Source organism: Carassius auratus, unplaced genomic scaffold (assembly GCF_003368295.1).
Source record: "Carassius auratus strain Wakin unplaced genomic scaffold, ASM336829v1 scaf_tig00033088, whole genome shotgun sequence".
NCBI lineage: Eukaryota > Metazoa > Chordata > Actinopteri > Cypriniformes > Cyprinidae > Carassius > Carassius auratus.
Window position 1 is genome coordinate 98,850 of NW_020526047.1, and position 23,819 is coordinate 122,668.

General features: G+C 35.0%; 1 protein-coding gene across 1 annotated transcript in view; it reads right to left on the reverse strand.

Annotated features, from left to right (window-relative positions):
• The window catches only part of LOC113081086 (dedicator of cytokinesis protein 1-like), a 160,777-nt gene that overhangs the window by 96,066 nt on the left and 40,892 nt on the right, over nt 1-23,819 (reverse strand). Inside the window, exons 13-23 of the mRNA XM_026253134.1 lie at nt 21,621-21,746; nt 21,051-21,175; nt 18,819-18,917; nt 18,177-18,249; nt 16,206-16,309; nt 15,555-15,735; nt 9,350-9,447; nt 5,039-5,128; nt 4,324-4,424; nt 4,113-4,241; nt 1,142-1,250 (exon numbers count right to left, since the gene is read on the reverse strand). Coding sequence (XP_026108919.1) covers nt 1,142-1,250; nt 4,113-4,241; nt 4,324-4,424; nt 5,039-5,128; nt 9,350-9,447; nt 15,555-15,735; nt 16,206-16,309; nt 18,177-18,249; nt 18,819-18,917; nt 21,051-21,175; nt 21,621-21,746 — 1,235 coding nt within the window. The remainder of the gene's footprint in view (nt 1-1,141; nt 1,251-4,112; nt 4,242-4,323; nt 4,425-5,038; nt 5,129-9,349; nt 9,448-15,554; nt 15,736-16,205; nt 16,310-18,176; nt 18,250-18,818; nt 18,918-21,050; nt 21,176-21,620; nt 21,747-23,819) is intronic.

Below are 23,819 nucleotides of genomic sequence, written 5' to 3' on the forward strand. Positions count from 1 at the left end.
ACCACTAAGATCTGAGTCAGCGACAGACCTGCATCGCTCCATGCCGACTCACGACCCGTCCACAAGGCCGCTGAGCATGTGTGTGATGGAACAGAGGTGTGTTAATGCAAAAAAGGAGTGACAGGAAAGGTCAGGGACAAAAATAAATAAATAACGGCACACAAATGGAGGAGGAGCGGAGAAACAGACGGAAGGAGAAGAGGACAGATAGAGTACCTTGAGGAGAAGCTAAAGATTGTGAAGCCAGAGCCACAGTGGACAGAGGAGGAGGTCATGTGACACAAAGAGAGACACAAACACACACTTCAACACATCAAAGACAGAAACATACAGATTCATGTCCAACAGAAGAAACAGAGCAGCATTCTGGGAAGACGTCTTGAGACACAGAGCCTCAAGAGACACTTTTTGCTGTACACTACCATTCAAAACGTTGATTTTGGTTAAACTTTTTCATGGTTTTTTTAAAGATGTCTCTTATTGATCATCAAGGCTGCATTTATTTACTCAAAAATACAGTACAAATAGTACAATTGTATATATATTAAAAATATAATTTATTCCAGTTATGCAAATCTGAATTTTCAGTATAATTACTGCAGTCTTCAGTGTCACATGATCCTTCATATTTTTGCAGAAACCATGATATATTTTTACTAGAACTGAAGAACAGAATAGCATTTAATTGAAAAATTATCTTTTGTAACATCATAAATGTTTCAATTTAACTTTTGACCATTTTTAAGCATCCATGATGAATAAAAGCATTATTTTCTTCAATCAATAAATCAATCTCAGTGATCCAAAACTTTTAAATGGTAGTATACAACATATGGGAGTGCAAATTCATTTTGAGAGGGGCTTTATAGCAATCAAATCAGATTTTTCCTCTCATAAAGCATCATGCTACTTTACAAGAATTGGAATATATCCTATGTCTAATGTCCTTTTTTGGCCTTTGTTTTATGTAAAAGAGCAGCATGAACATTTTGAGAAAAATCTCCTTTTGTGCTGCATGAGTGGAGTGATGTCACACCAGGCACAAGTGTGTAAATGTTTTAGTTTAGAAAAACGTATTGCTCTATTAGCGCAGCGCTTGAACATCCAGCTCATCAGAAAGCGTCTCCTAGAGCGTTCTCACCTTCACCCCGCCGCTTCCTTCAGCACTGCTGTTCATCATGCCGTTAAACGAGGCAAAGAGATTCCTCAGGGACTCCATGAAATCACTCTCGCCTTTGTTCTCGTAGAGCCTGACGGAAAACACACAAACAACAGATGATCAGGGGCTCGAATCATTTCATCTAAATCATCAGAGAGGAAGCAGATCCATGACACCAAACTAGCCGGAGCCACATAAATCCACATCAGAAGCAATGTCTCGAACTCCACACACACACACACACCTGTTCACTGGCACCTCTAAACTAGCTCCTGATCACAGGCTGATCAGATTGATGAATTGCTTCGTAATCTAGTTTGAAGGGCAGAGAGCTGACGGGCCGTCTCGGCTCTGCTCTAAAGAGCCACACAAACACCAGGAGGATTCCCACGCTCACGCTTTCAGTAAACGCTCACCAGCGGCCTTCGCTGATGAGATTAGTGACCGCTGGTTTTCTGTGCTCTGGTTCTGGTGAGGGTCAGACATTCTCCACCTCATCCAGAGCGTTTACATTAGACCGGCCCTCCATCAACACAAACACACGCTTCGCTAATGGACTGTCAAATATACCCCAAAACTGTATTCTTCACGCTCCAGCTGAACATTCATTACTACAGTTAAGCGGAGATATAGTAGAATTTTTTTTTTCTCTGTCATATGTAATTCCAAAACCAAATAAAAAATGATATTTTGCAAAAAATAATTAAAAACTAAACACTAACACACACAAATTAAGGTTTGTTTCACGGTTTTAGAGTCACGGTTTTCAGTACAGTTCAGTATGTGCTTTGTTAATGAAAAAACTATACTTTCTAATAACAAAGAAGAAGAATATTCTATCCAACTACAAGCAGCAGCACACATAAATACAATCGAGTAAAGATACAAACAATAAACAGTGATTTTCAGTTTTTTTGCCAGGTCTAGCATAAGTTTTTAGGTACAGAAATTGAATAAAGTAATCAAATGTAAAACAGCATTGCATATTGGAGTATATAAATGAAAGATAATTCTTTATTAAAGTTATAAAGCTTTTTTAATCAAGAGCAGTGAGTGATTTCTTTGTTGCTGCTGTTTCTATTAATATAAAGACTGTCACTTTAAGAGAATACACTCTTACAGTGGCCTGCGTTCAGCCGGCTATGTCTGCTGTAGGATACTTACCAAGACGGCTATTTTGACATCATTTTTGTCTGAATTTGTCCATTTAAACACAATACTTCAGAGAGAGCTTATATTTGCGCGCGTTCTGAGGCGCGTGTTTGGGCATCCATCAACAGAAACATATATTAACTGTTATTTATAGCAAACCATATTACAGATGCTTTGGATTGAAGTTGAACCGTGGTCCCAGCGCGGTGAACCGAACGGTACGGGTTTTTCTCAGCGAACTGTGCCACCCCTAACACACACACACACACACACTCACACACACGTGTTGTCATCAGAATCACTTGAATGAGAATAATGCGATAGAAAGATCCTGAGCAGGGCTGCAGTAAACACTGAAATTGATGAACATTTATTGAAACCGCATATCGACTCCGTTTTAATGTCTGACACTGATAGCTATTCAAACTTACGATAATTGTTATTTTTGGCCATATTTCTCATCGTTTCCATGGCGGTGCAGCCCTGTCTAGCTGATCTCTGACTCAGGACGTGTGCGGTCGGCTTGGGTTGAGTCAATCAGATCAGACTCTGCTCATTAGTGTCTCTCACAGCGGTCTGCGGTGTCAGACGCTCGGAGCGCTCAGGTCATTAAAGACAGGCCTGAGAGACACCATCATATACTTCACCTGCAGACAACAAGCTAATCACCAGCGCTGAACTTCATTTAGGCTAACTCATTACTCAACATGTCCACCGTCTCCCTAAATCAGCCCCGCTGCCCATTCCACTTCCTGTCTGCCCAAAACACATCCTCCATCCGTCAGGAAACAAGGGTACTTCAGTTTGCTGAAGGTGTGGCATTTCAGATCTGCCCAGTAAATCACCCAATCACATCTCTTAGCATTAACTGCAGCTTATTGGCTGAAAAACACATACAGTATCACGAAATAGGACAAGAAATACATTTTAGAGAATCTGCTGGATACTCCAACATTTATTATCTGTTATTATCTGCTTGCTTTCTGCCACTCATCACCTACTTCACAATACAGATATTAAAGCTGAGCAATTAAAAAAAAATAATAATAATTTGCTGTTTTTGTTTGTAAGGCTGCACAACTTGGCCAAAAAGTTGAGATCAACTTTTAAAATAACTAATCAACTATAAAATAACTAATATTGTTGGCTATAATACGAATATTGTTGGCTCTGTCAAATTTCTGTCTTCCACTTTTTTTTAAGTGAACGCATAAATGTACATAAGAAATATAATAAATAAAATAATGACTAAACAATAACTAATTAAGCACTAAAATACTAAACAAAAAATATTATTGTCATGCTTCACTGTAAAAAAAACAAAAAAATCATTTAAAAATAATAAACAACAAAAAAGGAGTTATTATTACTAATAACAAAAATAAAAAAACGATTACAATTCTTTTACTAATTCATACCACAGTCCCTGTTATATATATTTTTTTCTATAATATATATATATATATATATATATATATATATATATATATATATATATATATATATATATATATATATATATATATATTATATATATATATTTTTTTTTTTTTTTTTTTTTTTTTTTTTGCTAGCACCAATATAAATCACAGCATTTTAATTGTTATATTTCTTAATGGTCATCAATGGATAATGGTGCTTCTAGCCCCCAAAGTCTCTCCTGCCAAACCATGTCAAGCTAACCTTCATTCCCTGGTTCAGACTACAAGCACAACTCCTCAGATTTGGGCATGACATGCTTAAAGCTCAGATGTGAGATGAATAAAAGATCTGGGAGCTCTGAATGTGAAGAAGAACATACTGGTTGAAGAGAACGCGGGATCTCACGATGAACTTGAAGATGTACTCCAAAGCCTTCAGAGCTTTCAGCAGCTGCTCCGTCAGCTTCTCGGCGTTATCCACGTAGTTCTTCAGGACTTTTGTCAGCTTTCTGAAAACATATCCACACACAGGGTGTTACAAATCAATACAAGGCACATACTAACACCGAGACAGCAGAGTTTGCCCCTCACGTGTAGGCCAGGGTGGCACTGAAGTGCTTGCGGATGTAAGTCTCCAGAACCGGATTGAAATGATGGAACTTCCTGTCTGCGATCAGTCCGATTATGAACACCTTTCAGAACCAGAAGAAATATTAATTAAAAAAATAAATAACTCAGAAAATTTAACATGCATATTATTATTATTATTATTTTTAATATTATTAATACTGATAACATGCTATTACTCTAATTCAACACAACACACAATACTCATACTGAGCTGTTTAGATTACTCAAATATTTATTTCCGCCTAAAATAATCCTACGGTTTAAAACTAAAACATTAAATACTGGGGCAAAATAACATTTGTATTAAACCATTATTAATAAATATTAAACAAGAAACAAAAACAGTTCTTGTTTAAAACTGAATCGAATTCATATTTAACAGATGTGCTGATGACATTTTATTGTAATTTATAAAAGATAAAAACATTTATTGAACATGACACACATCAGACTCAGACTAAGCTGTTAAAATATGTACATTTACACCTGCCTAAATGAATCATAATATTTAAAAAATTAATAATTGTAGGCAAATCTGTAAAAAAAAAAAAAATTATATATATATATATATATATATATATATATATTTTTTTTTTTTTTTTTTTTTTTTTTTTTCATTATGTTTTTTTTTTTCCTTTGTGCAGATTTATTGAAGCACAGGCCATGAGTATCTTACCAGAGCATCAAACACTAGAGTATCAAAGGTCTCACTGTCCGAGTTCTCCATCATAATGTTGAAGAGGGCATCCAAAGTGTCCTGCAGAAACTAAACACACACACACACACACAGATTATAAGACGAAACAGGAACACACACAGCATAGTGTGATGGTCAGTGTAACAGGACGATTTTAAAAGCTCTGTGCTTTGCTCTGAATCATTTACTGAAAAAGCATAAATGGGTAAACAGATACGCTGTCAGCTTCATGGACTGTCAGTCTAAAGCACATGCTGTCCACTTTAATGTCTGCTGTCATTCAGTTGATGCTCAGTGACAATCCACCAAGGACATCAAAGCAGGAAGAAAATCACAGCTCCACAGACCTAGATGTGCCACAATTCAGACACAGGAGCTGCACGCTGCACTTTCATTCACTCGGCTCACTTTCACTGAATCTCTGTGTGATACCTAGATTAGTTCTCAATGCCATAGAGCATGCAAAAATGGCATGATATTTTATATATATATATATATATTTTTTTTTTTATGGATTATAAATAGATTATGGTCCCTTCAAGTGGCAATAGTAATTACTATGTGAGAACTAATTATTCTAATGATACTAATGAGACTGACAATACTAAGATGACGAAGATACAAGATAAGAAAATGTAAAATAAATAAACACAAAAACAAACAAATTAAAAAATTAAAAGTTTAAATAAATAAAAAAATGTTCAAAAAAATAATAAGAAATTATACAAATGAAGCAAAAATAAATAAATAATTAAACGAATGAAAATAAATAAATAAATAAAACCAATGAACAAACTAAAAACATTTGGAACAAAGAAATATGTTAATTTTATTTATTGATACACTGAAAACATCACTAATGTGTAACCACAAAATGAACCACATACTGTATACATCTAAGAGCAAAGTGTATTATATTGCATTATGAAAACAAATGCATGATTCGTGTTTCTAGAAAGTGTTGCCAAGGATCTTGTTAAAGCACATTTCACACACACACAGTTTGAGGTTTATAAATAAGATTGTTCGAACATTTGCTCCATTTCTGCACTTACAAATGTTCAGTGTGAAAACTCATTTAAAAACTGAAAAGCTCAACCTGAGGACGAGCGTTTGTGTTTGACACATCTGCTGCGAGGAGAGGAAGAATGTGTCCTTGAGGGGAAATAAATAACTGCTCACACTTACGGCGTTCAGGCTGCCCCGTATATTCAGGACAGAACAGGTCACAACAGATACGAGAGTCTAAGTCAATAACAGTCATCAATCTGTCCTCAGTCTGAGTGTTAAAGATGCCTCGCTAACATCAAGTGTACACACACCTCAGAAAGCTTTCAAAAAATAAATAAACTGCAAGAGATGGAGGAAGAGAGAACATTATTCTGATGAAAGGACATGGTGGAGATGAATCTTCCTGAGAAGAGTCAGTTTTCTATATCTATCAGGATATTTGTTCACTGAGCTGCAGGCAATGGAAATGTGAACTAATGCCAATTTAGAATTTAATGATTCAGATTCTGAACTTAAGGTTGATGATTATTATTGATTCCGTTAATGATTCTTTAAATATACAAAAAAACTGCTTAAACTGCAACAACTCAAGAGTCCAAGAGTGTGAGTTTTGATTCATTTGTTCGTGAATCACTCCGCCCAAGTAACGTTAGCTGTGTTCCTACACCTAGTGAGAATATAGTTCCCAGTATTTATACGATTAAAAATGGTCTCTGTCTCATATAGCCTTGTTATTTGTACACAGCTGCGACTATACAGATCACAACATGTAAATAGGAAAATGTTTGCATTATTTTGTCACTAATTGGGATTACTATGCTACCATTATCCATGTACATCCAGTCTTTGTGCTAAGCTAGGCTAGCGGTGGGTGCGTCAAATAACACTTACAGAACGCACAGAAATGAAAAAGGTATGTATGGAATTATCTAACTCTGGGGGATACTGTGAATAAGCTAAAGTCCCAAAAAGTCTGAGTGTTCCTTTAAGGACATTGGAATTTAAAGATGTTGTCAATTATTTCTATATTATTTCATGGCTTTGCTTCTCACATTCAATTCAGACAAATCAGCTAAAATAAAAGTAAATGATTCAGTGGTGAATAGAAAGACAAGTCATTTCATTTGTATTGAACAACAAATGCATCACTAATTATAACAAAAATATTTAATGAATAAATAAATATTTACACATTTAAAATATGTATTTATTTATCGTTTTAAAAAATACAGTATACAGTATAAAACAGTAATTTAAAAAAACTATTTATTATTATTTATTTTTCGTCCACCCCCTCAGGTGTTCTGAAAGAAGGTTTCATCCTCCAGATGCCAGATAACAAATAAATCGGGAGTAAAAGTTGCCAGTTCTTTTCAAAGTTGCGGTGACCTTGAATCATTCGGCAGATGTTTTCTCCAGTGTGTTTATAGTGAAGTGAGTGATCTGGGCCGATTCCTGAAGAAACCCCTATCAGGAACACAAAAGCCATTCTGCAGCATTATTACGACATTCACAGCTTTTATGCAGCACGCCTGCGTCGTCCGCTGAAATCCAATTCCAAACTTGGCAGTGCAGGAAGGTGTTTTAGTACACAGCGTGAGGAAAGTACATAATCATGTTGAGTGGGACGCCTGCAGGAAACATTAAGGGAAGTCTGTGTGTCTATCGCTCTGGGTGGTGAGAGCTGAATCATTCACTCTGTGTCTGGCCAAAAGACCGCGTGTGTGTGTGTGTGTGTGTGAGTGAGTGAGAGAGAGAGAGAAACACACGTACTGTAATTGTAGGTCGTCCTGTGAGTGTGTGTTCTGCATATTAACAGCTGTTTGAATTAACATCTTCCTTCAGGCCACCCAGAGACAACATGCATTTTGCATCAGGGTTCCTCCAATGAATTATTGTAAATGATTTGGAAAAATTTTAAAATGTAACATTTATTTTAGATATTTTTGTATTTATTTTACACGTTATTTTAAATTTTGTATAAAAAAATAGATGGATGGGTGGCTGGATGGGTGGGTGGGAGGATGGATGGATGGATGGATGGATGGATGGGTGGGTGGGTGGATGGGTGGGTGGGTGGATGGATGGATGTCAACTTGAAACATTTGCAAGACTTTTGCCACATACATTAAGAGGTAAAGCGGTGAAGGTCTTCAGTAGCTATCTGAAACACCTGCCATAAGGTTCTGCTTGGCTGTTTTATATTTATGTGGTGAGACATGACAGAAAGGCAACAGAATCTGTTAAAGAGAGAGGTGAGGGGACATTTACAGCACACGTCTCTGCCTCCATCTTTCTTTCTCAGAGCTGACAGCTCGAGTGTGTTTGCCTTCAAACACGGCCAGAGAAATCACTGCATGAGACACACCGCCTTCAGGAGCAAACTGCCATTCAAACACATCAGCCTCATCTCAGAGGGGCTTTTAAACCATATTCCACATTATATTAGCCATGTGAATATAACACTCTACAACAGACAGAAATCACTAGACGTTCAATGACTGTTGTTCCAATTCCACTTCCTCATTAAAGAAATTACTAAAACAAAAATCACTCGATTCTGAATGTGTAGTTTAATTACAAGAACAACCAGCAAATTGGTTATATACACAACCAATTCATTGGTTCGTTCAATGAATTGTATTTACAATAATCTGACTTCCAGGCCTGGAAAACAATTCAAACATTTCCTGAACATTTCATTTTCAAACCTTAGTAAGCTTATTTTGAGTTAGATATGATGAAAGTAATGACTTGAGTTCACCGATTTAGTGAGTGAGATCATTTAAAGTGACACTTTCTATCCTATTAACGGCAAAAAAAAAAAAAAAAAAAGTAATAAAAAACAGTCAATGTGAGTTATTTGTTCAAATCGCACAACAACTTATTTTATTTTATTTCAAGCTAGTAGAACACAATTTAAATATTTTCTGAACGCTTAAATTGCAACGCTTATTTAGAGTTAAGCTTATTTTGAACATTTCTATAATTTCACAGGCCTTAACCATTCACCGTACTGCAGCACTTAAAGAAATGCAATTTCTAAAAATATCTCGGGATGTTTTGCTGTTGCCTTCCAAAAAAAACCTAATAAGCAAAAAGCTTTTGAAGTGCATCAGAGAGTTCATTCACAATTTCATATCGTAAATCACAGCGCAAGTCTTCACACCAACTTCAAACGTTCACATTAGCAGCACGAACGTCTGCATGAATCCAAACGGAGGTAACGGAGGAAATCTGCAAGTTTGTGTTTCTGTCCGTCAGAAGATTCACACGTACCTTGACCACCTCACCTCCCTCCACTTTCATCAGGTGACGGAGGTTCTGCTGGAGCAAACTGGTGTTGGATCTCCACTTCAGCAGCCCCAGGAGATCAACTACAGGAGAGCAGAGGAAACCACATTAACACATTCACCTCTCCATCCTGCACATGAAACATTCATTAGACAGAGCCATAGGAGTAACAGGAGCTCTCAGTCTGACTGCTCAAACCTTAAGCCATGAGAGGAATGGGTTTCACTGCAGTTGATATAATAGAAGAAAATGAAAATCTGCACAAATATGAAGCTATTAAGCACGTTAACAATTCAGTGTTCAATCAGATTCAACCACAATGATTCATGAGGTCACAAACACTCTTTAAATGATTTGATGATTGTCACATGGAGGAACTCTGGGAAACACTCTTGAGCACTGGAGGATACGGAGAGTTCCCCTCGAGGACTCACATCACCGCCTAAGCGGCTCCCATTGTGATAGTCATGGTAGGGTGGCCATTCATACGGGACACGTCCCGGCCAGGATTTTAATATTGCCTAAAACATCCAGAGCAGTTTGACCAATAACATGCAGGTATTGTACATAATCAACCAATCGTGGGGCTGCGTGTGAGAAGGTGAGAAACTATCAAAGCGATGAAAATATGCGCACGTGTTTGTTCGTTCAACTGACTTGAAGCTTTGCTGCGCACAAATCCCCAAAAAAACCAAAGTGCACCACAATGCTTCAAGTCAAACGAACGAACAAACACGTGAAATAGATTCGAAAGCATAAGGAGCCGTCTGCTCTGCTCTTTATATCTCTCATGAATGTTACACAAACGATCAACCTGCACAGTGCAAATAGCCTAAACCTGGATATTTTAGGCATTTTTAAAATCCTGGCTGGGACGTGTCCCGTATGAACAGCGCATATGGCCACCCTAAGTCATGGCAACAGGAGCGGCTGACTTTTTAACCTGAAACAAGGTTTCCAACACTTGGTCCAAGTAGACAACATATTTCAAATTTAGAAATGTTGTATATATATATATATATATATATATATATATATATATATATATATATATATATATATATATATATATATATATATATATATATATATATAGTGGTTTAATAAATGTAAATAATGTTAAATATTTTAATTGATCCATATAATAATAATAATTATTATTATAATACATTTGATAAATTATAATTTAGGTGTATTATGTATTAAATATGTGTTTGTAAAAAAACATGTTTGTAAAAAAATTTTTTATATATATTTGAACAATTATACATTGCGAAAATGTGTATGTTAAGTATAAATATAGTAATAATATATATTATATAAATATATAATAATAATAATAATAATAATAATAGCTTTTCATACATTTATCATTTAAATGTATTATGTATTTGCATACACAATATTTATATCTAACATTATTTGTAGATTGTGTTGTGATTAATTGTAGATTTAAATAATCAATGGAATTAAATAACCTTTATGTAAATCTACAAACATTTTCACAATTATTTAAACAAATCAAAAAAATATTGATACACTGAACTGATTTAATTTTATTTGGCCAAGACAAAATGTACAGACGACCGGTCGTACTCGCAAAATAAACCCCAACACGTGATCAGGACCCTGACACTTACTGCTTCCTGATCAATATTGTGGTTAAACATTAATCAAACAAAAATAAAATGCCACGACTGACCAATCAGAATCAAGTATTCCAGAGAGCTGCATAATACATAAGTAAGGCAGAGGATTTGAGCAGAAGAAGAGCATAGGCTGTGATTTCATATCATCGTATCACATCAGCAGGAAGTGTGGCTGTGTGGGAGAGACGATTCAGAGTTAAAGATCCCGACACTTACGAGCCAAGCCTGTGGGTTTAATAAAAACCACGTCAGAGAGATCGAAAGAGCTGTCAGGCCACGAGTGAGGAGAGCGGCGCTGTCATTCTTTATTAAAAACCCCTCATCTCTCGGCCCTATTGGTCGAGAAGCGCTTGATCATCCACGAAACGTGCTTCACAAAAACGGGATGCAAAAATAAAATATCTGAACAAAACCTGAGTCACAAACAGCGCTCCTGCATGTCACATCGATTTCCACCTGCGTTTCTGACACAGATACCAGAAATAGTGTAGAGGAACAGCGGGGATCCACAGCTCAATATGCTAATTTTGTGTGCGATAAAGAGCATCTATTTCACTTTTGAGACAGAAAACACACTGGCATTGATGGACAAGGTCTCGCAAGGGACAAAAACAGCCTACACAACAATAAAAACCTGTGTTTATATGCTAATGTCTCGATCTGAGGAATCCTCAGCGACCTCATTACTGAGTCTGCTACCTGCCAAACACTGATTTTTGACAAAGGTCTTCATTAAAACAGCGTCTGAATTGCCCATGGCTCAGGGTTCCTGTAAAAAAGAAAAAGAAAACACACGCTTATAGTAACGCAGGTCACCTCTGTAATCGATTCACAAGCACGGCCGGCCTCATAACGCGCGATGTGAGGGGAATTATGCTGTCGTCCGGCGGGGATAAACAGACTTTCAACCGCTCAGATCGCACTTTGAGATTAGAGCAGAAAACATCTTGGCATTCTGACAGCAATGAAGTGTTTGCAAGCTCCAGGTTGGAGTGTCTCTGAAGCACAAGCTGATTTACATCAAAGATCAGCAACTGTTGTGAAGCTGAATGATATCGCACTTATTTCTCACCACTTATTAGAGTCTGGGAATGGGACACGCTGCAAGCCAGGTGTGAAAAATGTGAGCAGACTTCTGAAATGGAAACCGTGGACATTTCCTAGGTCAGTTTTTTTTTTTTTTTTAGTTTTTTTTTTTTAGTTTTAATAATTTTGTTGTTTTTGATATTTGTCTTTTATTATTATTATTTCTATTTGACACTTTTTGTTTTAGTTAACTATAATAACCCTGAAGACAATATAAGATAAATCTGTGACCCTGGACCACAATAGCAGTCTTAAGTGTACATTTTTCAAAATTGAGATTTATACATCATCTAAAAAGTTGAATATATAAGCTTTCCATTGCTGTGTGGTTTATTAGGAGGACAATATTTTGCAGATACACAACTATTTGAAAATCTCGAATCCGAGGGTGCAAAAAAATCAAAATAGAAAAAATTGCCTTTGAAGTTGTCCAAATTTAAAATAAGTTTTTTTTTTATATAAAGTAGTACATTTACAAAACATATTCATGGAACATGATCTTTATTTAATATCCTAATGATTTTTGGCATAAAATAAAAAAAAACAATTTTGACCCATACATTGTTTTTTGGCTATTGCTAAAATATACCCCAGAGACTTAAGACTGGCTTTGTGCTCCATGGTCACATATATTTTAAATATTTTCTATATGTAATGTTCTAATTTTCACATAATGTAAATATATTTTAATATTAAAAAGGCAAATTATCAAATTTTAGGCTCATCTTTGTCAAAATGTTTCATTCATGAGTGTATTTCAGAGTTATTATAATTAACTAAAACTAAATTGTTACTTGAATTATTATTTTTATACATTTTTAAATGAAACATTTTATTTCAGCTAGTTTTCAAAGAATTTCTAATTTCCATTTAGTTTAATTTGTACTAAATAACACTAAACATAATAAACCTAAACTATAACAACACTAAAACCAATTAAAAACTACACAGATATACATAAAATGGCACAAAAAAAATAAACCTTTCACCAAAGTAAAAATGTAAATGAACAAGTGAACATTATAAATCTAAAAACAAAAACGAATTCAAACTATAAATAAAACTAGCATTTTAACTTTACTAAAAACTCTAACAGTATCTCAATGATATCTGTCCTGTAATATGGGGACAGTTCCAGTCGTACACAGGACATCAGAAAGCATTCGTAATGACCTCTGCACGTTATCTTGTTCATTTTTCAGTGGTCCGTCTCGTCCTCAGACCTGCTCTGGTCTAATGCACAAATGCCAACCACTAACCAAAGCTATTTTGTCTTCATCGTTGCGGTGGCAAGGCCAGCACGCTCTCTGATGTGACTTCATGCATCTCCATCTTCATTTCTGCTGTTTTGCCCAATTTCGATCCCCCTCACTGAAGTCACTTCCTGATTGCGTAATCCTAACCCCTCCCCCACACTGAAATCCTAAACCTACCAATACTAGGGGGTATTAGACATTTGCTAATAAATTCTTAGATTAAACTCGCCAGTGTGTGAGCTGGAGAACATGCAAAACTAATAACTGATTTCAAGTTTCCTGACTCTCCCTCTGTCTGTCATTGGTTGGCTAAACATGTAGCCCCGCCCCAAACTCATGCTAATGTTGTTGTATCAGGATGCTCACAAATACACATCATCATATGAACGTCTCAGAACGAGTCTGATGTTAATTCAGTATCCATTCATCCAACTGATTCAAACTTCTGAGTCTTTAAAGATGGCTCAAATGAATCATTTGACACTAGAAGACAACGTAATTTAAAACCATGTTGTCTATTGACTGTCATCTAAAAATCACAACTCCAAAGCAATGCAATTTTGTTTGCAATGGCGCTGTGGAAAAGAAACACAGGTTCATTTCTGTCTTTTATTTGTTATCATATATTTTCATTGTCCTACGCTTGGATGCCTGCACTTTCTCCCTGTGATGTACATCTCTGACTTTAGAATTTAAAACCCTCTCCTCAGATCTACGACCGCAGGCAGCACATACTAACGCCTGCCCAAAGGCTGATGGGCAAGCAGTTTCTGTGAGATTCATAGAGCAACACACACATGCTTAAAGAGGAGAGGAGGGTGTAAAGGAGAGATTGCGTCAGGACTGCGGAGGACTTCACTGCATCCTGTATGTGATCCGACTGTAATGATCTGCACACAACATCTCATACTAAACTAACAGATGGCAATCAATCAAAACAGACCATTCACTCGCTTACTACACATTTCTTGCCGTTTAACCCTGATGATTGTTATTCCCAATGAAAATACTGTTTTTGTCATCTTTATTAAAATATGCTTACTTTGTTCACCAAAACTAAAACTACTAGTGTACTAAAAAAATAATAATTTGTCACTTGAAATGTTAAGAATTTAAACTTCTTTTATTTCAGCAAGTTGACAACACAGCATCTCTTATTTTATGTGGTTTAACTTGATTAAAAATCCTAAAAATAACTCCAATTTAATTTAATAAAAATTAGACAACAATAAAACCAAGAATTTTGTTTACTTGTTTACTAAAAATAAAACCATTTAAATATAAATAAATCTATCAATAAAATACATTAAAGTTATAAAACAAAATATTTAATAAAATAAACTATAAACTGATATAAAAATTAAATTATAATATAATATATATATATATATATATATATATATATATATATATATATATATATATATATATATATATATATATATATATATATATATATATATATATATATATATATGCCATCTGAAATAACTAATCGATAAAAACTATACAAAACATAAAAAATAAATAAATACGAGACATTCCTGGTCGAACAATCCTTATGCTTGTTGTTCAAATTAAAAATTTTTATAAAAAATGTAAAACTACCTAAACTAAAATCTTTTAAAACTGCTAGTTTGCTAAAACTAAAACCTTAAAAAAATTATAATTGTTACTTGAACTAAAATAAATCTTAATTTTTTTTTTTTATCCAATAGAAAATTTTTACATTTTATTGCAGCTAGTTTATCATTTTGTTAACTTGATGAATATTTTTTTTTCAATTATGAAAATAAATTAAAACTAAAAAATGAATAAAAATTACACAGACATTAAAACGATTAAAACTAATACAAATTTGATTAAAAAAAACAAATTAATATGAAAACAGGATGTATAAAAACAAAACCTGATTCAAATTATAATAGCATCTCAGTGATACTAAAATAACACTGGGTGACATCAGCAAGCTCTTACTTTTCAACTAATTCATATAGAAATTTTAAAATGGGATACATTTTTGGATAAAGTTAAAAATCTAGTTTGAGTCTGAAATACCCCACATTACGCCACAGTAAACTGGTTGCAAAAAATGACAATGATTCTTTTTGTGGTCACTTTTACTGACAGAAGGACAGAGAAAACAAGAGGACATGATGGGATTGGGATTGGGAAATGATGAAAGTGGACGTGTCTCACCGTTCTGCGTGAGTTTGGTGGAGCAAACAAGCGTCAAGATCTGAAACGAGTCTTTACTGATGGAGAAGCTGCCGAGATTCTGCGTGTTCTTCCCAGACGACGGATTTCTTTCCTCCATCTCAGGTTTGGTGGAGGCCAAGCTCAGGTACATGTTGGAGTCCTCCAGTTTCTTGGCTTCGGCCTACAAATAGAGAAACGCACATCGTGAGAACAACACCTGTTTGCATTAGACTGAAGAATGCATTCAGTGACTGACAGCTGTCAATCACTAAACACATTCTTAATGCTGGTTTAAAATCTAATTTTCTTTAATGTTGCATTTTTAAATACATTTGATTTGAGTTTTAGAGCCAGTTTTGCACAAGCAGTAAAACCAACATCAGATCAATTATGAAGCGATGATTTGTATGAAGATTAATTTGCATTGCTCAGAAAGGACTTGACCAGGCAACGTTCTGCATTAATGAAGCTCTTTCATATGCAGATAAGAAAGATTGAATACATGAACAAAGTTAATTGCATAATTATTACACTGTGATGTGGGGTCAGAGGTTAAATAGGACAAACGAGGACAAGCAGCATCAGTACACAACTCACGTGTGTGTGTGTGTGTGTGTGTTTCGAGATTACTAGCAATTGTGTTGGTTTCACCTTATAGACGATGAGATCATGTTCTCCGTCCCTCAGCGTCGTGCCGTCGTACCTCATCAGCTTCACAAATGACAGAGCAAAGTTCTTCTCGGATTTATCCTTGCCTGTACAGAAAGAACATTGCATATTTAGAATTCATAATTTTTAATAGTTGACCTCTTTATAATGTTCTTTTGTTCTATAATGCGTTGAAAAGAGAGTCATGCCAATATAATAACCAAAAACTGTTTTGAATCTGAACTGAACTAAGACTGGACATGAATCTGAACTGCAACTGAATCTAAAATTAATTTAGACCATGGATGAAAGTGGAAGTTTCGTTAATTTGCGAATTTGAATAAAATCTGGAATTAATGTAATCTGAATTTAAATGGCAGCATTTCGAGGGTCAGGTGACCATGGAGATCTGTGCGTTTTACATTTACTTCCTTCTCTCGTTCACATTTACGTGGAGAACCGCATTAAATAGGCAAACAACTTCAAAATGTGCTAAAAGTTCGGGGTCGTGAAGATTTTTTAAATGCTTCTGAAAGAAGTCTGTTACGGTCACCAAAGCTGCATTTCTTTAATAAAAATTCAACAGAAACAGAATAGAGTGTATAAAAGAACAGCATTTATTTGGATTTAAAATATTTTGTGATATGATATATTCCTTTAATACCCCTTTCTACCAATCGAATGAGTCCTTGCTTAATGAAATAATAAATTTCTTTAAAAAAAAAAATAGAAAAAACTAGCTAACTTACTGAAATAACTTGCTTTTGTGATCTGGGTTTTTTTTTAGAAAGCAGGTTGTGTGACAAACCAGGGTGTGTTTAAGGATAAGTAAGTGGATAAACTCAAAAATGAAGGTAACTTTCAGGCTACGTAAGTAGCTACAGCAACTGAACGTAACCTGCTCCAAACCAAGAGCTACTGCCTGTATCGAACTGTGAGCTAACTCTTTTGTTGAACACACTAGCCGAGTCCAGATCTGCCACAAAAACACACTTCAAAATGAAAAAAGTGACATTTCAGCACTTTCTAGACAACAGCAGCCGGCGTGTGAAACTTTGATACTGTCATAACGTTTCTTCTCAGATCAGCTGATGATATATTTATTTCCCCTGGATTGTCTGCTTGTGCTAAATGATTTGTTTTACATCCTCCGCCCAGTGCCTGGCAACCAGAGCCTGACAACGAGACCATGTGGTGGGCAGATGGCGCGACGCGGCTGCCAGGGTAAAGTTGAACACGCGCGGCTAAGTGTGATGACCGCAGCCGAACGCCAGACGCCTCATGGCCCATAAACAACCTCTAAGGCTTCACAAACACGCCAATGTGATTCATAAACTCCCTCTCAGAAATAAACAGCTAGTAAACCACTTCAGAACTGCAGAATAAACTCCAGATATTATAAATGTATAACTGAAGAGGTTACGAGTGGTGTTGGGTGGCTGTCGTGGCATTTCATGTGGTTACTAAGCTATTCAAAATATTAGAGTGTGCAGGGAATTGTGGGTGGTCGCTTGGGCACGGGTATGTTCCACATTAAACAAGCCTTGGATGAGTGTACACTGCCAGTATAATGGGTTAAATAAATGACTGTGTGTATTGTGTGTAATACTAGTCTTCCAAAAGCAGAATATTCAGCAATTCAAATGTTCAGAAACCTGAAATATTTAGTAATGGTTAGAATTTTTTTTAAATAAATACATTTACAAAAATGTGCAAAACAATTTATGAAACAAGCATAAAATAAAATATTATGAATATTGGTTTTCAGATACCTAAAATAATTAGTATTGTTAAAAAAAAAAAATGAAATAAAAACAAACTGACAAAAAACAAATAGAATAATATTTTTTATAAAAATACATTTAATTTAATTTACAAACTATGCATTATTTCCTTATAGTTTTGATTGGGTTTTAATGTTAAAATAATAGTATATAATCACAATATTAACATAAAAGATGCAATGAAACTCACAGTCCTGAGACGATCGGTGCTTGAAGGTGAACCGCAGGTGACTCCTGTTGACGTCTTCAATCGGGATCGCAACCTGCAACACAGCATTTCACAAAAATAAGAGGACCTAGAAAGAAACTAAGACTAGCAAACACCTTAAAGGTCTTGAATATTAATAAAAGACATGAATATGGATCCAAAGGGTGCAGGCCCTTGTGACCTTTACGCTGAACTTTATTCTTATTTAAACTGTTTAAACAGTTTCAACCGTGTAACCCTCTTTTAAGACTTTAAATATTTAAAAGGGTCAAATCATGCATTTTCCCCTTTGATGCTCGATTATTGTTTAATGTTAATATATGGTATTTTAATGCCAAAAATACACCACTAAAGCTAATTTTAAAAAGCCAATATTAGCATAAAACAAAACAAAAAATTTAATGATAAAATAACATTTTATGAGCGTTGGTCTTCAGACACCTAAAAATGTTTATAGTGTCAGAAGTAAAGTCAAATATGGACTTTGGAAGAAATTGCACACCTAAACTTTCCCAGAATATATTTGTCTTGAGTGTTATGCCTCTACTTTGGCAAGTAAGATAAATGAATCTTTGCTTAATGTAGTAAACATTATACATCTGAGGGTGTGTAAGTGTTGCTCACCTTGATGGTTTCAAACCAGCGAGGCTGTTTGACCTGGTAGTAAATGACTGATTTGTACTCCAGAATACCTTCATCACCAGCTCCAGGAAATATCACGTTCTAGATGGCAAAAATACAAATATATAAAAGACTATCAAAACATTAGAAGAGCCTGAGGCTATTATATTGATCATTTTGTCATCGCACCTTCATGCTGACCAGTCAAACACAATCTGTTGCACAGATTCATGTCATCTGACTCCATGCTAAATTCAGAAACTAATTAAGATGACAAGATACGAGATATGAAATATTAAATGACAAAATCTGTTCTACCTGCTGGAAACCATAAGGTGCCCATATGCTGTGAAAAGAAACTTATTTTTTCTTTCTTTCTTTCCAATGCACAAAGTGAGGGTCATGCATTCATTACACAGCTGGTCTGTCAAACCCTGACGAACAGCTGACAGCCACCAATTATGAGCAATAAGTGACCAGCGACCCTACAGGCACAGGACTGAGTGAGCGCATGAGAGAAAGAAAGATTAGGTGGGCAGTAAAAAACTAAAGCACAAAGCAGGGGTGGAAGGTGGGGAATTCACCAAAAAGTAACAAAAGAAATACATGTCAACTTGCTAATAATATAATGACTGATATGATGGATATTAGTATTTTTTGTTACTTAAAAAGTGAATACATTAAGGCAGCTTCAATTATTATATTTATATATTAAGAGCTGTGTCTAAATCTTCCTGTGTCTAGCTTCTGATGAGCATCTACTTGCCTTGTGTCTTTTATTAAATGATGTATTAATTATTTTTGCTTTTTTCAATAATAAAACAAATATTATATATATATAGGGGTGTAACGGTTAACAAAATTCACGGTTCGGTTCGATACGATACACTGATGTCACGGTTCGGTTCGGTTCGGTACGTTTTAGATTCAGCAAAATGTAAAAATATCTCAACTTTTCAGAATGCAGCAAGCGCACCACGGGTCATGTGACAAGAACTAACCAATCAGCTTCATCCTTTCCCGTAACAACGTTGAAAGCTCAGCCAAGATGAAGTAACAGCTGATCATAGTTGTATATGGATTGCAATTTTGAAATAAATTTAGTAGCAGAGCTACTGCAAGCGATTTTTAGAGCTGCAAATCCATTTATCCTTTGCTGAAATTTCCGCGTCTTCATGGAGAGAGCACGTCATTGTTGCTTAGCAAAGGCAGACGCCTCAGGGGCGCAACTGCCCGAGCGCTTTGGAAAGAAGGAGAAAGACGCGCCTAGCGTTTTCCACGCGTTTTTAGGCACGATATGTGAACGGCCCCTAAGGCGCTCGCTCACTCAGCACGCGCTGAAGGCTCATTGCAAAATGTCTTATGCATTAAACAGACCAGAAATAGAAGATCCTCCAATAACCAACAGGTCTGGTGTTTGGGTGCACTTTGGATTCCCTGTAAGCCATGGTGATGGCAAGAGAGTGGTGGATAAAAAAACAACGGTATGTCGGTCTATTTTGCAACGAGCCTTCAGCGCGTACTGAGTGAGCGAGCGCCTGACTGAGTAGCCTAACATAAACATATAAGTTGGTGTTTTTTTCTTCTTCGGGGGTGTCAGGGTCGTTGCCTGTTACGTCGTTTGGGTTATTGGGCTACCTTGTTGAACGCATATCATTATATTTCACTTTTTTTTTTTTTTTTTTTTAATATAATTAATTAGTCCAACGAACCGTTCGGTACATAATGAACCGAAAGGTTCAATACGAATACGCATATCGTTACACCCCTAATATATATATATATATATAATAATAGTTGCTTATTACAAATTTAATGTAAAAAAAAATGTGATAATCATAATAAAAAAATGTGCTGCATGACTATACAGTAACTTATTTAAACTGCAGCCTTTGATTTTTTTTATCAATATATTTGTATTGGTTTATTTACAAGGGGACAGTACAAAAAAAAGTTAAAGTTAAAAAAAAAGAAAAAAAAACATAAATAATATGCTTTATACATAGAGAGTACAGCAGAAGATAATTTGCATCTCAGGTCCCTAGAGAGGCTTCTCTTAAAAATTAAAATAAACTACTTTAACAACCCTACATTGCTTATATAGTATAGCCATATACATTTACACATAAAAAACTTGCAACATATAAATAGAAGAAATACATTTTAACATACAGAATCTGGATCATTCATTCAAATGTGTGTCACACACAAACTGCCCACTATACAGTAGATTACCTCCAGTTTCTTTCCATCTTCATCATGTACAGACATGGTGACCTCCACGTTTTTAGGTGTCGTCTTACTTCCTTTATCAAAATCGCCCTGAACCAGCGTCACGTAAATGTCATTCCGAACATCACCTACAAAAACACGCACAAGGTCTCCATGTGTGATCTACAGCTAAAAATAGACCGTTTGCAATACAGACCTTAGCTTTTAATGAGGAAAACACACAAAAACAGCTCAGGCGAGTGGTGCTTGCACATCCATAGTTCATAATCAATATTTAGAGGGTTGTTTATACGTGGAATTAAATAGCTGCTGTACCTTTAAGAGTTCTAAATCTAAATGATTTGATTATTTCTGCATGTGAAGTGAATACCAGGATGTAACAGAGAGGAGGTTGATATGTGGATAGTCATATTTTAATGTCCATCATGATGAGTTCCTCATTACTGCATTGTAGTTTTCATGAATGGTCTGGTTGAACTTTACATTGTCACTGTTGTATGTTAACTATGATTCAAAGGGGAGAAATAAAATCCTGTGTTTTATTGTAAATACAATCAGTTTGATGATGCATACCTGGCATGATGATTTCTGGGAAACCCATTTTGCGGGCGACAGCGGTGGAGCGGTCCACCAGGTGAGGGAAATCTTTACGGATCTGATGAATATCACCTGGAAGCAACTTCAGTGTAACCCACAAACCTGAGGACCGGAGGAACAGACTGCAGTTAAACACACACACACACACACACACACTCTCTTCCTATTTGTGCTTTACAGCTCACAGGAACTTGGCTCATTTTAATATCTCATTATTAGTGATCTACAAAAAAATAATTAAGAACACCGGATTAATTTAATTGCTGAGAAAATACCCGCAGGAAGCAGAACGACTGTGTTATTCAAAGTTTACAGATGAATCGTGCTGTGAATATTTCATAATAACACACTTAAGATTCAATTGAGCAATCTGAGCCGATAACATGAGCGGTTCAAAACAAATGAAGAAAAATGTCTCTGCAGATGAACTAACAAAACACTCAAGACCAATTTCACCCCAAAATCCGTACATACATAAATGTGGTTTTATCATTTTTATATTATATATACACATGTTCTATATTATCTCCAAGTTCTCATTATTGTAATGCAAAATAAATCCTATTCATTATTAAAATCAGAATAAAAATACATTTTAAATAAACTTGAAGTACACATCATGAAGGTATTTGAAGTGCTTAATTTAAGTTATGCTTATTTTATGATCATTTTTATAATATTAATATTTACATTAAGTGTATATTATTAAATTTGTATAATAAAAGGTAAAAAACAAGTTTACATTGTGTTTTGTTGTGCTGAATTTGAGTTATGCTTGCTTTGATGACATAAAAATAAACATTTTACATTAAGTGTATATAAAGTTATTTGTGTAATAATAACAACAAGAAAAAATAAGGACAATCAAACAAACAAACGAATAATTTATACATATTAAGTATACATTATGATCGTTTTTATTGTATTAATTTAAGTTGTCCCATTTTAAAATAAATAAATAAAAAGAGAAATCCGAGACTAATATGTGCTTAATTGCCATTTCAACCTCCACTGCTGTTCCTGATTAACCTTGTTCATAAACGAGAAGGACCTGCTCATATCTGACTGGTCTCAGGTTATACTGAAGCTCTCCATGTCCTGCTGGTGATAGCAGCTTTCAGGAATCACAGGAAGGATGGATTATGTCTGTGGTGATGGATTGTGATGTGATCTGACAGCAGTGCAACCCGACATGTTCGCTTCCCATTCTCCTCAGCATGAACCAATTCTCATGCTTGTTAAACCCAATTCAACTTGAACTAATTTTGTTCATTAACTCTGTCATTTGTAAGATTCAGGCCCCTTTAGATTGTGAAAGTCTCTTGGCAGGAACTCAGTTTGATCGTATCTGGGACAGTGTGGCTCTCCATCTCCTCACATCAGTTTTATCTTCCTGTATTTTTAACTTCCCACACTTTAACTAGGCTACAAAACGAAGCTGCAGATCATTAACTCAAGCCAAATAACCTAAATCAGGAACATTTCTTTACCTTACAGATTTCATTTTTACTGTAGGTTAAGACGCGCCATTAGAGATACCCTCCGGAAATGTAGGGCCCTAGAAAATCGGTTTTATTTTATATTTCCCAAATAGTTTTTTTTTTTCTGTTTTAAGGTTTCTGAATTCATTTTCAATTGTCAAAAAATAATAAAAAAGCATGTCTAATTAATTGAAATCATGAAACATACAATAATACCACAACAATTTATTAAGTCAAATTTTTAGGGTCCTGTGAAATTAGCTTTGATTTTTACATTTTTCCCAAATTCTGTGTTATATGTTTTAATTGTCTAATAAAATTTTGATAACAAAAAAACGTCGAATAAATTGAATTCATGGAACTTTAACAATTTATTAACTTATTTAAATAATAGGGCCCAATGATTCTGTTTTAGTTGTTATTTTAAAATGTAGTTGTGTTGTGTCTGGTTTATTGAACTCATGAATCTTATATTTAATAACAATTTGATAAAAATTAAACCGAAATTATTTTTGAGCCCTATAAAATCGGTTGTACACATTCCATTTTATTTTGCATTTTCAGTTTTAATTTATTTGGATTACATTTTAATGGTTTAATTGCATATCAATTTAAAAAGCATGTCTAATCAAATAAACTCAAAAACAATTTAATTTTTAAAAATTGGTACAGTAACATGAAATGTTTTCTTTTT